General features: G+C 43.8%; 1 protein-coding gene across 1 annotated transcript in view; it reads right to left on the bottom strand.

Moving 5' to 3' along the window:
* STN1 (STN1 subunit of CST complex) overlaps positions 1-13,817 on the bottom strand; it is a 35,488-nt gene extending 21,671 nt beyond the window's left edge. Inside the window, exons 1-3 of the mRNA XM_007470436.1 lie at positions 13,685-13,817; positions 6,121-6,216; positions 1,183-1,251 (exon numbers count right to left, since the gene is read on the bottom strand). Coding sequence (XP_007470498.1) covers positions 1,183-1,251; positions 6,121-6,216; positions 13,685-13,817 — 298 coding nt within the window. The remainder of the gene's footprint in view (positions 1-1,182; positions 1,252-6,120; positions 6,217-13,684) is intronic.
* Between the last annotated feature and the right edge of the window lie 756 nt (positions 13,818-14,573).

Here is a 14,573-nt window from a genome sequence, read left to right on the forward strand (position 1 = left end):
ATATATGAAAGTTCAAATATCTGATTGTCTTATAGGTTTATTTCTTACCTCTGAGATATCTGCACAAAAACCTGCTGTCTGCCTTAAGTTTTTTCTAATCTGCAAAGCTTCCTAAGCTAAGTAGTACCACTGATATAGATGTTCCCAAATTAGGAAATAGGAATACCAAAGTTATATGAAAGTGATGGCCAAATTCTAAATATAAATACATCAGAAAATTAAGCAAAGGAGCATCTCACTGGTCAGTACAGTCAAAGTAGGAAGTTGAGATTCTGACAGGTAATGTCAAAAAAAAAAAAAAAGAAGAAACTACTCCAAGTGTTACACATTCTTACCACGCATATAACAGGAGGACACAGATAGTAGATGTTAGATATCAGAGCAGGTAATATTTACTGAATAACCCCAGTGTATATGGCATCATAATGCATATGCTATAAAACAGAGCAAAACAAGGCCCCAGTTTCCATAGCTTCTCTAGAACCAAAAATGATCACCATTATTGCACAATATATCTATTTTTAATATTATGAACTTATGCAACTCAAAAAACTACCTAAAGACTATTAAAACAGACTCAAGAAATTCCAAATGCTGTTTCAGTTATAGTCAATGAGTTCAATATACTATTTTAAATTTCTTTTTTAGTTTATATTATTTAATGGCTAACTTCAAGGGAATCCTATCTCACCTTCTCATCAGTCTTAGAACTCCTGGCATATTTGTTTGAACAAGCTAGAGATTTCAGAAAATTTAGATAATGGGAGCATAGATGTTAGTGGCAACCACATCAGGGCAAAAGCTTTCAAACAAGCTTTGGTCAAGTGATATGCCCAGAGCCAGGGGATTCTCACCTGATCAGCAATTAGGCTAAACTCTCTTGACTTGTGGAATAATGGCATGGTAAAAATGAAACACTGCAACTTCTAGTAACCTATTCACATTCCTGTAGGCTTAGGAGGAAGTGAGCACCAAAGAAATGAGAGCAAGAAAAGCAACTGGCTCCGCACTAACATCAGTTTGCAGAGCAGCCAAAGCTCTGGGTGTAGTGCTTCAAGTTGATCAATGTAATAAATGAATGAATAAATGTGAAAATTAGTACTCCAGCTACTCTGCTGGGCTACCCTGAGTAAAACCTACTGGTTAGCTGTAAAGGTAAAGAAGCGTGGCAAATAAAATTACCTGATGAGGATTTGGTATTATTCAATTTCTTCCAGCAGATGCAGTTTATAACTCCAGTGCTATCATCCACTGCAAGAGAAGCGTAAAAGTGTAGAACAGAGATATGGTCATTACAGGTGAATTAGCACATTGCCATTGCATTCAGCCCAACTGAAAGGTGACATTTTCAATAGCCTGGTTGGGCAAATCCCTGAGCAAACTTTTCTTCCACCCTTAGAAATAACCTCTCACCACACTCCAGTGGGAATTGCTTGTCTGCAATGTCAGTGTAATACATGAGCCCAGCAGAATGTAGTCAGCGTTTCTCTTACCCTATCTCAAGGGTATTAACCTCTCCTAAAAATGGTGTCCTCAGGAAGTTAAGTGCAAAGATCTCAGTATCTGCTAACATCAGCCTTGCACTCCAACCTGCAACCAGAGACCATTGCCTGATCTGTGGTCAGAGGCACTCAGAGCACAGCCATCTGTCACCATGTGCTCTCTCGCTAGCTTGCTGACTTACCAAGACAGAAAAGCATCCCAAGTCTTCTGGCCTGGGCTTCTCTTTGAAAGAGCTTCTACCCAGTCCTTACCACTGCAGGAGGTGTAAGGAAAGCTAAGCATATCACAGAAGGGCAAAGTTTTATTTTCATAATAAAAAATAATTATACCTTGGTCACACAAGCAGTATTGGTCTGGCTTATTTTAGCCACAATGCAAAAAAAAAAAAAAAAAAAAAAAATTCATTGTACTTGGATTTATAACTGCAGAAAAATTTGCAGATGTTTGAAGGATGATAGGATCAAGGATGAGAGGTGTTTCTCTTGGCCTAATTTCTGACAATCTCAGAACAGAGGTTGATCAACATGGGTTCGGTGGGCTTAATGATTTTTAAAAAATCATCAGCTAGACTGTTGTAAAAACACATGTAATATAGAAGAAACATATGGCAAAATTTCTTTATTGCTTGTTTAAATCTGTGTTTAAAGCAGAAGCTGAGAAGAATACTTCTTATACTAAAATAAATTCTAGATGGATTTTATTTTATTAAATACAATATAGGTAAACTTAAGAAGATGAGAAAAAAATATGGGTGAATACTTTCAGTCCTGGGCTTACAGTTGGTGGGGGGAGACTTCTTTAAACAGACCTGAAAATCACAACTCATTCCAAAAGTCTGATATATTTGACCAACTAAAAACTAACACTGTATGGCAATTTTCCAAATAATGGAGTTAATATCGTTATAAAGAACTCATACAAATTAATAAGGAAAAGACCAAAACTATAAGAGAAAAAGTGGCAAAGAAAAAGAATACGCCATTCATGGAAGGTACAAAAATGACCAGCAGACATATGTCAGTATATGCTAAATCACTAGTTACCAGAAAAAAGAAGCAAATTTAAATAACTTCTCAACTACTAGAATGACAAATATTAAAAATACTGATACCCTCATATGCTGTTAGCAGGAGTGTAAATTCATACCAAATTTCTAAAGACTAAGTATGGAAATGTCTATCTAATTTTGAAATGTTTATATCCTTTGACTTAGTATTTACTTCCAGTAATTTATCCTAAAGAGAAAAATGGAACAAATGCACAGATATATATATTTTGTATAAGGCTGTTCATTATAATATTGCTTATAGTACTGGAAGTTGGAAATAACCTAAATGTTTATAAATATATAAGTGGTTAAATAAATTACAATGGCATGGCACATGAGAATACAAAGTTATAATGAAGATCCATGGTCACTGCTATTAATCTCATTGCAAAACAGAAATTATATATATATAGTCATATATATCATATATAATCTAATTTATGTAAAATATAAATAGTGTGTTTTGACAGAAATGATCTCAAGACATTCAAATGCTAATAGCAGTTTCTTTTGGAGTATGTAGAAGGAACCCCATATTCAATGTATACATTGACTGTAAGCCTAATTCCAGAAACATTAAAAACAGAAAGAAATAAGGCATACCTATATTTCTTCATATTAGGAACATGTTAGAAAAACTAGGAAGGATGTTCACCTAAACACTGATATTGTTTTTATCTGATTTACAGCATTTCACATGAGCTTTATGTACTCCATTAAAATTTTCTCTAGCTTTAAATTTTATTTTAGAATGAGTATCATTTTAAGAAGCAAAAAAAACAATCAATAAGGACATTTTGAGTTAAAAAAATAATGTATGACACTTCTAGACACACTACTTCTCTGGCCAGTTTAAAATCTTGCCTTATAATTCTCAGTCAAAAAATATTGGCACATGAGTATTTGTTCTAGAAAATGTGAGGTCATTCTGGTCTTGACTGTAGTCTCCCAGGATTCTAGGTCTGAGCTTGAGTTGCTGCCAGGTGCTCTGTGTGCTCAGGGCACTTCCACCAAACTCTCTGACTTCCTGGTTGGTAACCTCTCCCAGCAGACACCGCCCTGGCATCCTGAGGCCTGGCTACTGGAAGGCCCTGGAAGGGGAGTGTTCTTGCCATGCTGGGCAGTGTCCTCCCTAGCTGGGCAGCATGGCCTGGGCTGCCGGCCTTTTGTTCCAGCCATGGGACGAACCAGGGTGAGTAGGAAGCAACCCCAGCATATATGCCTGTAGTGAGTCAGGAGGAACAGAACCTGGGACAGCAGGAGTAGCCACCTGGCAGGTGGCCCGAGAGCCAAGCTGGGACTGAGAACATCAGGGTATGTGCAGCTTTCCCTTGAACAGGCCTCACAGGAATTAAAGTCCCAAGTGTTTATACTCTCAATTATTTCAACCTTCAGACGCTTTTCATTTCCCCACAAACCACAGATGTGCCATGCTCTCACGACATCCAGTCTAAGAGAAATGTTTATTGGGGAAGAGTCAGCCATATTGCCTTCATCTCTTTGTGATGGGAAAAGGGGTTAAATGAAACCCTTTTAGGTCAGAGGCATTATATCTGACCTGGTTCTACAGCTAGGACTGAGATCCTCAAATAGCCTCATTCTGATCTAAAAACCAGAAAATTAAAAACCAGATGCAGCTGATTTTGGGGGGGGGGGGGGGGGGGGGGGCTGGGGACAGAGAAAAACCTTTTTTTTAAAAAAAAAAATTTTTTAAAAAATTTAAAAAAAAAAAAAAAAAAAAAGAATATTGTGGGAGGAGGGGCATGGGACAGAGAAAAATCTCTTTTTTAAAAAAAAAAATTTTTTAATAGACTTTATTTTTAGAGCAGTTTTAGGTTCACAGCAAAAGTGGGCAGAAGATACCGAGGTTTCCCATTATCCCCTGCCCCCTCACACGTATAGCTTCCGCATTACCAACATCCCCACCAGAGTGGTACATTGGTTTCAATTGATGAATCTACGCTTGACACATCATTATCAGTCAAAGTCCATAGTTTACATTAGGGTTCACGCTTGGTGTTGTGTATCCTGTGGGTTTGGTCAAACTTATAATGACACACATCCACCATTACAGAATCATACAGAACAGTTTCATTGCCCTAAAATTCCTCTGTGCTCCACCTATTCATCCCTCCCTGCCCCCTAGCCCCTGATTAACACTGATAGAAAAATCTCTTTTTCTTTTAGAAATTGAGTTATATGGAGACTACACAGCACACTAGAGTCAGTAAAGAGACTGGACCCATCAGTGGAACCTTGAGCAAGTAACTGAGCCTTAGTTTTCTCATCTATAAAATGGAAATAATATCTGTCTTTTCCATTTCAAAGGATTGGGAGGAGAATAACATGAAATTATGCATGCATAAGTGCTCTGTAAACCGACAGATACTATCATTTCATCACTGGTACCTGGAGTGGAAGTACTATAACGTACTACAGATAACGTCCTTGCCAGCAGCTGGGTATATGCTGTAGGAACTTAGTGAATGTTTGTTGAACTGCCTGGAGAAAAAGAGAACCAGTATCTTTGGTAAAATAAAGCAGAGAAGAGATCCAGTATGGGGATGCATGACAATATGATCTATTTCAGAGTTTTAAAAAAATACAAGCCGGGAAAAAGCAGAGGGCATGAGAAATCTCATCCCTCACATGTTATTTTATAAGCACAAGACAATCATCCCCAGGAAAATGAATATATGTTGAAGAAATTGTATCTGTAAATTATCAATCATGCACAGACTGCCAATGAAATGTTCTTGGTCACCTAGTTCAACTGCCTTCTGTTTTTCCCCAAGTAGAAAAATAATACAAATCCAAGTGAATACAACAAAAAGTGACAATGTCAATTATAGCAAAGGTTGGAATTCAAAGTTAAGCTTCCCACAAAATACCCAGCTTGGCCTCTTAACTACAGAGAATCTTAGGCAATATATTAAAATGATTATATTAAACTCAATGCAAAAAAAAAGTCAAGACCCATGACACTAAAATCATATTCTAATAGTTCGCTGGTGTCCAAACTACAGAAACCCTTTATTTAGTTTCTATCATCATAAGGGAAGGGAAATTTTCTGATAATGGATATTTACCCCTTTGGGTACCAAAAAGCTTTTTTTTTTTTTTTAACTGTTCTGGATAGAAATCTTATAAATTATTTTTCATATCTCCCTGTCTTCTTAAAGAGTCTACTTTAATGTTAATCTTGCCTTTTTATTTTAAAGGTATCAATATAAACATATATCACCATCCTTTGCTATTTATAGCTATGCCCTAGGTATCAGGTATCTGTCCCTGATGAACCAGTGACCCTAGACTGCAGTTTAATTCTTCTGCCTCCTAGCTCCCCAGCAGCTGTCACCTGACAATATTCATCAATATCATTCCCACCCGTTGCCTCATTTTACACTTAGTCCATGTTGGTGGCTGCAAATGGTTTCCAATAGAGGACAAGTGCAAGGGGGTTATGAGAGGCCCCAGCTGCTCTGAAAGGCTGGGGTTGCTTCAAATTCAATGTCCAGCTAAGTGGGGTCCTTCCACATAAACTCTATGTCAGACACAATTGTTCTTACCTCCACAAATGTAGAAAGCATCTCTTTCTCTCACTCCAATTACAGTTCCCAAGATATCTACCTGTTTTATTGGATGCCCACTGTAAAAAAATACACCTGAAATTAAAGGGAAAAAAAGGCAAAGTCCATATAACGTATGATGACGTTTTCTGCTTCAGTAAATGTTAACTGTGTCAAAAATCAGTGGCATGCTGCTTGCTAAAATTTCATTTGACAAATGCCAAACCCCAGGAAATTCAGATGTCTTTTCCTCAAGGGTTATAAGTAGAAAGTGTGGCTTTAAAGAAGCTTGTACTAGCACAGAAAAGAGAAAACCAATATTGTCCAACTAGATGTGGTTAATCTTCTTTCCACTTGTGAGAATGAAATGCACCTGCCTGTAGAACTCTCATAAGGGGCCTAAAAACAGTCGCAGTATTATGAGACACAACACAGTACTATATTTTGAGGGACTGGAAAAGGAAAGAGAGATGAAACCACAAGAAAAGGCTTCTCTGGCTTTTCTAGGAAACCAGTCATCATTTCTACGAATTAGCAGTAGCACTTTTTTTTTTTTTTTTAAGAAAAAGAGAAGATGATTAGGTTACAAAACACTACCCTTTGGGGCCAGTAGATTACGACTCAAAAACTTCTCATTTTAAAATTCTATTTTCAAAGCCTAGGCAACAGATGCCAGCAGGCAGGTTCCCGCCAGAGGAGAAGCATGAGGAAGAACCCTACCCACCGACTCCCGGAGGACTTTTTAGGACTCCGTGACGGAGATGGAACAGAGGGACTCCTGGCAGCGGTGAGCCCTCAATTCCCACCCGAGACCCAAGCGCTGTCCCGACTCCCGTGGGGCCCCCAACATCCTTACCTGAACTGCCTATTTGGGCTTAAGCTACTTGCGTTGTGTTCCTGTGACCTGCAGCTAAAGAGTCTGGACTAAAATCCTCTCCAGGCATTTTTTTTCTCCCTACGATGACCAAATTCTTTACTTTCAGAAAGAGGCTATAAACTTTTAAATGGCGACTTCCTTTTCAAATAAATACATGAATTTCAAACAAAGAATCAGTCACGGGCTTCCCTGGTGGCGCAGTGGTTGGGAGTCCGCCTGCTCATGCAGGGAACACGGGTTCGTGCCCCGGTCCAGGAAGATCCCACATGCCGCGGAGCGGCTGGGCCCGTGAGCCATGGCCGCTGAGCCTGCACGTCCGGAGCCTGTGCTCCGCAACGGGAGGGGCCACGGCAGTGAGAGGCCCGCGTACCGCAAAAAAAAAAGAGGAATCAGCCATCACTTCAGGTATTTGGCCACCCTCACCCTCTCTGGTCCTTGCCAAATCTGGTTAGAGTTTGTCTTCTCCACATCCATGGGGGGAGGGGATCCCGCAGTCTGAACCCTGAAGCCCTTCAGAACCCCCAGAATGGCCTCCACTGATGGTTCTCTTGTTTCCCATGTGGATAAAGGGGCTGGGGACCAATTGCCCATGGCCGAGTCCCCAGGGGATGGACAAGGAGCTTCTGAGCCTCAGTTAGCCAGAGATTCCAGGGGAGCGAGACATGGTTTGAAGATGTCAAATTCACCCAGGCCCTCCCCCTAGCAGAGGCATACTTCTAAAGATGACTTAGTGGACTGCAGACCGTGCAGAGGGCAACCTTGGGGGCCAAGAGCTGAAATGGCAGAGCCACATGAGGGAAGGAGCCTGGGTCCCTGTGTCATCCCCGGAGCAGAATCGCTTCCCTCCAGGAACACTTGGACTGAATAGGGTCAAACTGGTTCCACAGAAGATCCATGAAATCTTAAGAGCAGGACAGTTCTGACTGACTTCTCCTGAGTTCTTACCATTGAAACCCAGTGATGACCTGTGGGGAGACCCTTAGTCCTCCAGCCCTGCCTGCCTGCACTGATCAGACACAAAGGAGAGAGGGCACCTTCAGGGGAGGGTGACCCCCATAGGACCTTTGCTGGCAGACTCGGGCTTACTGCAGCAGAAGGGAAGTTTAAATGGGGAGAATGAGCCTACCCCAGGGTCAGGGGCATGGCATCCTCTGCTGAAGTGTGCCCCACCATCATGCCCTGACACGCTTGTGTGCAGAGACGGGCTATGGTATGGCCCTGCTTTGGTCCAGCTTTGCTGTAGGGCTGGGGTGGGGAGATGAGGGTGGCCTGAGCTCCAGACTGGTCTCTGGCTGCAGTCAGCCCTTTCTGCTTCCCCAAATGCACTGGACTTTCTATCTGTGTGCTGAGCAGAGCCAAGTTAGCGAGACCTCTTTCCTAGAACCTGACTGGCCTCTGTCTCCCCCAGCCTAGCTGATGGTCTGTCCTGGTTGCTGGGCATTAGAGACAGTGTGCTCCTGGTGCCATCAGAGACGGTACACCCCCTAGGGCTCTGCGTGGCTGGTGTGGCTCCCAGGACACCAGCAGTGGGAGGCCCTGTGGACCCATGGAGGGCCTGCTGCCTGCCCCTGAAGAGTCTTTCCAGCTGGTCCAGAAGCCACTGTGGGGTGCTCTACTGGTGATGTTGAAAGCTTGAGACAAGCCCCAGGATTCTTTGGGTCTTCCTGGGACACCCTGGTATGTGCCGCTACGGTGGTTTTTATAATGAAGAGCCGACACACTTTAAGAAGGGGAAAAGAGCCAGCCAAAAGGTGTTCTGCCTGGGCTGAAGTATACAGAAAAGGCAAGTATACAGAGAAGACTGGACTGACGACACAAGCCAACAAAGTTGTCAAGTGACCTGTGGTAGACGCCAGTCCTCCAACATTACCAACTCTGCACTGGGCAACACTTGAAAAAACCTGAACAGGTCTCCACTGGAGGACACAGTAGACTTTCTGAAAAATGTCAGAAAAGGGAGCCCCCTAAACTTTCTTTTTTTAAAAAAAAAAAAAATTTATTTTATTATTTATTTATTTATTTTTGGCTGCATTGGGTCTTCACTGCTGTGTGCGGGCTTTCTCTAGCTGTGGCAAGCGGGAGCCACTCCTCATTGCGGTGCGCAGGCTTCTCATTGCGGTGGGTTCCCTTGCTGCGGAGCATGGGCTCTAGGCACACAGGCTTCAGTAGTTGTGGCATGTGGGCTCAGTAGTTGTGGCTCACGGGCTCCAGAGCACAGGCTCAGTAGTTGTGGCACACGGGCTTAGCTGCTCCGCAGCATGTGGGATCTTCCCAGACCAGGGCTTGAACCTGTGCCCCTGGCACTGGCAGGAAGATTCTTAACCACTGCTCCACCAAGGAAGCCCCTAAACTTTCAATTCATAGACTGACAATGCTCGTCTTCAAGGAGAGAGTCGCTCAAAGATGCAAAAAAAACAAGGAAAAACATCATAAAAGCAACACAAAAAGAAAAGTGGAGGACAAATTAGCAGAAAATAACAGATGGTTTGAATAAAATCACAAAGAGAAAATTGATTGAGGAGGATATAAACTGCTTGGAAATAGAGAAGAAAGTTGCCCCAGTGTGTAGAAACTTGAACTATACACGTCAGAAGCACAACCTGAACAAGAAGAAGGAGGACATGGATGGGACCACCCTGGTGGCCCCTGATTAAGACTCCACGCTTCCAATGCAGGGGGTGAGGTTTGATCCCTGGTCAGGGAACTGAGATCCCACATGCTGCACAGTGTGGCCCAAAAATAAAATAAATAAAAATAAAAAAGGAGGACATGGAAAAAGCAATGGAGAGAACCACTTCCTTCTATTAACACTAGAATCTCCTCTATGAGAAAAGAACTTGAGAAAGCTGGATGGCAGCTCTATCGACTGAGAGAAAGCTTGATGAGCTAAGAAAAGAAAATAACAACAACAGATACTGGCTAATGCTGAGTTTAACTTGCAGCCTTTCCCAAGTGGTCCTTTCACTCCTGCTGCCTTTGTTCTACATGCAGCCCACAGAGCTCCAGCCATATCAGGGGATCCATCCCCTGGATCATCAAGTCCCCAGGAAGGAGGAGGGTCACTCTGGAAGGGCTCAGGGACCCAGGGTCACAGGTAGCTTTGATTCAGCTTTCACAGCAGTGACAGCCACACCCACAGCAAGACATCTGCCTTTTTTCCCTTTTTTAAAAGTACTTTTGGGACTTTGCTGGTGGCGAGGTCATTAAGAATCCGCCTGCCAATGCAGGGGCCATGGGGGACACACATCCCAACCAAACCACCACAGTCAAACTTCACCATATCCTATTAGTTTAACTCTAAATTCACAGGTTAATTTCGGGGAGCTGACATTCCACAACCACTCTGCAAGGCAATTCAGATGCTAACTAGCCAGAGTAAGGTTGAATTTCACAGGTTAAGGACACTGTCTCCCACAAGAGACTCTCACTCCAAGCATCAGCCCCAAGTTTGAGGGTCCTCGGGCCATGCACACTTCTGAGCAACTGGCTACCAACACCCTCCACAACAACCTCAGGTTTGATACTTTAATAGAATGACACACAGGACTCAGGACGGTGCTGTACTTAAGATTACAGTTTTATAATGAAGGGGACAAACCAGGACTAGCCAAATGAAGAGATGCATAGGACAAGGTCTAGGAGAGTCTAAGCATAAAGCTGCCATGTCCTCAGGACACATCGCCCTCACACATCAAGTATGATTACCAACCAGGAAAGCTCACCTAAGCCTCCATGTCCAGAGTTTTAATTAGGGTTTCATTACATAGGCAAGATTGACTGGATCACTGCCCACTTGACAACTCAATCTCCAGTCCCCCTCCCCTCCTGCAGGGTTGGGTTGATGTCACCTGGCTCAAAGCCAACCCTCTAATCACATGGTTGGTTTTTCAGGCCTGAAAGGCCCCCACCCTGAAACTACCTATCGGCCCAGCATGAGGCACCTCATCAGCATAAACTCAGATGTGGTTCAAGGGGTCCACCATGAATAACAAAAACACTCCTATCATTCCAGAAATCCAAAGATCTTCCAGGAACCTCAAACACAGGCCAGCCAAATTCCTCATTACACATTTGTTTCTTTTTGTGTGTGTAAGATATTCTTTGCTGTTTAAACATTTCTAAATTTTATGCAAAGTAAAAAGGTTTACTTTTTTTTTATGACAACCAAACCAAACACAACAACAACACAATACAAAAATAAAAACCTAACTAGTAGCATTTCCCACCCCTCAGAACCCTGGAGTATAGTCTAAAGATTTCACTCCATGAAATTATGGTTAATGTCTTCTTCAACCACGAGGTTTTGAAACCAAGGAGGGCCCTCCTGGATACAAAAGCATTTCCGTGTCCCTCGTTTCTTTTTTTTTTGGCGGTACGCGGGCCTCTCACTGCTGTGGCCTCTTCCGTTGCGGAGCACAGGTTCCGGACGCGCAGGCCCAGCGGCCATGGCTCATGGGCCCAGCTGCTCCGCGGCATGTGGGACCCTCCTGGACCGGGGCACGAACCTGTGTCCCCTGCATCAGCAGGCAGACTCCCAACCACTGCGCCACCAAGGAAGCCCCCCTCGTTTCTTTTTGTAGGAAAAAGGCTTCAGGATCCTAGACCTTTCCTGAGTTCCAAAGGGCAGATTCAAGTAGTTACTAATTACGGGAGTGAGGGGATGCAGAAACAAAGAAAAAGCAGTCAAGAAACAATAGTGCAGCAATAAAACAGAGTTCTAGTTCCCCCTCAAGGGATATACCTAATAATCTGATATATATCTTTGAGTTGTTCTGCAGGAACTAAGACCCTCACCCAGGTGGAGTATGGTAACTACAAGCTGAGACCCCAGACTGATCAGAACCAGAAGGCTGATTGAGATTCCTGGAATACCACCCAGTTACCTCACCAGCAATCAATCAGAAGAAAGTCATAAACCCTGTAGCCCTCACCCCAAATGTTGCTTTTAAAAACTCTTCCCTGAGGGGGGACTTCCCTAGTGGCGCAGTGGTTAAGAATCCGCCTGCCAATGCAGGGGACATGGGTTCGAGCCCTGGTCCAGGAAGATCCCACATGCTGCGCAGCAACTAACTACTGAGCCCATGTGCCACAACTACTGAAGCCCGTGCGCCTAGAGCCCATGCTCCGCAACAAGAGAAGCCACCACAACGAGGAGCCTGTGCAACGCAACGAAGAGTAGCTCCCGCTCGCCGCAACTAGAGAAAGCCCTCACACAGCAATGAAGACCCAACGCAACCATAAATAAATAAATAAATACATACATACATAAACTCTTCCCTGAAAACCATGAGGGAGTTCGGGTTTTTTGAGCCTGAGCTGCCTGTTCTCCTTGCTTGGCCCTTGCAATAAACCTCTCTTTGCTCCAAACTCCAACGTTTTGGTTTGTTTGGACTCACTGTGTGTCAGGCACACAAACTGGGGTTTGACAACAGTTTCATTTTAAAAACTACATCTGAAACATTACCACTAGTGACATAACAAAGATCACTGGGAGAAGTTTTCCTTGGTTTGTTGTTAATACATTATACAGTTCTTCACCCACAGGAAGAGTTAAGCTCCTATAGCACCCCTGATACTTCCTTGAGTACCTACAGAAGATCTTTATGCAAGCCTGGCATTTGGTGTGAATTAATTTCTTCCTGAGGAGATGAGCTATGAAGACTACCAGACTATTCTGGAAAACAGAGAACAGTGGGGGAGGATGGCTGCCTTCCAAGGAAAAAACCAGATCATTTCCAACAATACTTAGAAAATGAAGGTGTGGTGAAAAATCTGTACAAAAGGCTTTAGTATAAGGTCATCCAAATATATCTGTACATAGAACGGGAAACACACAAAACGTGGTCTCATTAAAACTACGTGCTTGAGATTCTGAACTACTTCTGGCTCATAGCTTTCTATTCATTCAAAACAGCAAAGAGAGTTTAACCAAACTTCTCATATAGCACAGTAAACATGTGAAGATACATCCACAACTGTGTAAATTACTTAAATTGACCCTAAACTATATTTGCTATATTTGGGGGTATGAAGATCCTATTTTTAGTGACCACCACTCTAATTTAAAAAAATGATTTCTTTAACTTTACATTTATAATGCTTTGTTGCTCCAATTACTACTACTTGAGAGCCCACCAGAGGCCAGGCACTGCTTAAGTGCTGGGATTACATAGATGAACAAGGCACATGACGTCCTCCCTCTCAAGGAGTTTATTTTATTTTGATTCTCATCTATTCAAAATAAAACGAAACCCCACAAGAAAATCAGGCACGGTTAATCCTCATTTTACAAAGAAGACACCTAAACTTTACAGGTGAGTCACATGCCCAGGCCGGGTAAGTGGTGAAGTTAGGAAAGGGAGCAAGGCCTGAGCTTTCCACCACAAGCAGGCCCAGAGAAAAACTGAGTATTTTTAAATATGAAAGATCTCAAACCCAGGTAAAAAACATTCTTCAGTACAAAGTTACTCCCCCAAGCATCTATTTAAAAAATAAAAATAAAAAAGAGACTGTTTTTAACTTGCACAGAAATGAACTTGTTTGAGAATCCAGGTTATGTCAATTTCAAAGCCTGCAGCTGGAAAGGCTCTGCTAAGCCCCTAAGCCCCAGATTTCTGTAGCTTTGGGGAAGGGTGGGTGGGGTGCAGATGCAGCACAGAGCAGCCACCAGGCCGACCAGCCACATACCTGGCACCTGGCGGGACTCCTTCAAGTCCAGGATATCCCTGATGTAGAGTTTTGCGAAGGCTAGAAACACAGGATCCAAACCCCACAAGAGGGAAGGAGTTTCCTCTTCACACCGGCTGGATTCAGACTGCATCAGGAGGCTGGGCTGTGGCTTCCAGCCAACCCTGAAAAGCTCTGCATCTAGAGCCGAAGAACTAGATGGGAGACAAAAATCAGGACATAAAGCTGTTAAAGTGGATGAAATCCGCACGGCCCCTAAGCTGTTCCCAGACGGGCATCCCGAACTCTGGAACGGGTAAATCCAGGGGTCGGGGCCTGTCAAACTGCACGCCAGGGGCCTCCTAGAGCCGGTGGCCTCCTAGCGCCAGAAGGGCCGGGCCTGCGCGCTCCGGGGACCTGTAAAGAGGTGCTTCTCGAGTGAGGACCCGTGAGTTCCTTATGGCTCTTCCCCAGGAAACTCCTCTGCCCCATGGGAGTGTTTCTGCTTCTCCAAAAGTACCCATTTCTAAACGGTTAAACACCGACTTTTCACTCCGGGGACAGATGGCCATATATGCGTACCCTGAAACCGCTTTAATGGGTAGAGTCCAGAGAGGAATGGGCGTCCTCGTGGCCACAGAACAGAGGGGCAGAGTGGGTGGGTCTGTCCGTAGCCCTGCCGCTGCACCTTCCGGTGTTCAGGATGACACTAAGAAAGGGTGTAAGAGGAAACGAAAAACAGATCAGCCGTAGCCCCTCCCGCCGGGCCCGCTCCCGCGCCGTCGGCCCGCAAGTTCCCGGAGCGCGCAGGCCCGGCCCTTCCGGCGCTAGGAGGCCACTGGCGCCCACAGCCTGGAGGCGCCGCCGCCGGCCCCGCCCGGAGCAGGAGCGCTAGGCCGAGGTCACCTTT

This window comes from Lipotes vexillifer, unplaced genomic scaffold (assembly GCF_000442215.2).
Source record: "Lipotes vexillifer unplaced genomic scaffold, Lipotes_vexillifer_v1.1 scaffold916, whole genome shotgun sequence".
Taxonomy (NCBI): Eukaryota; Metazoa; Chordata; class Mammalia; order Artiodactyla; family Lipotidae; genus Lipotes; species Lipotes vexillifer.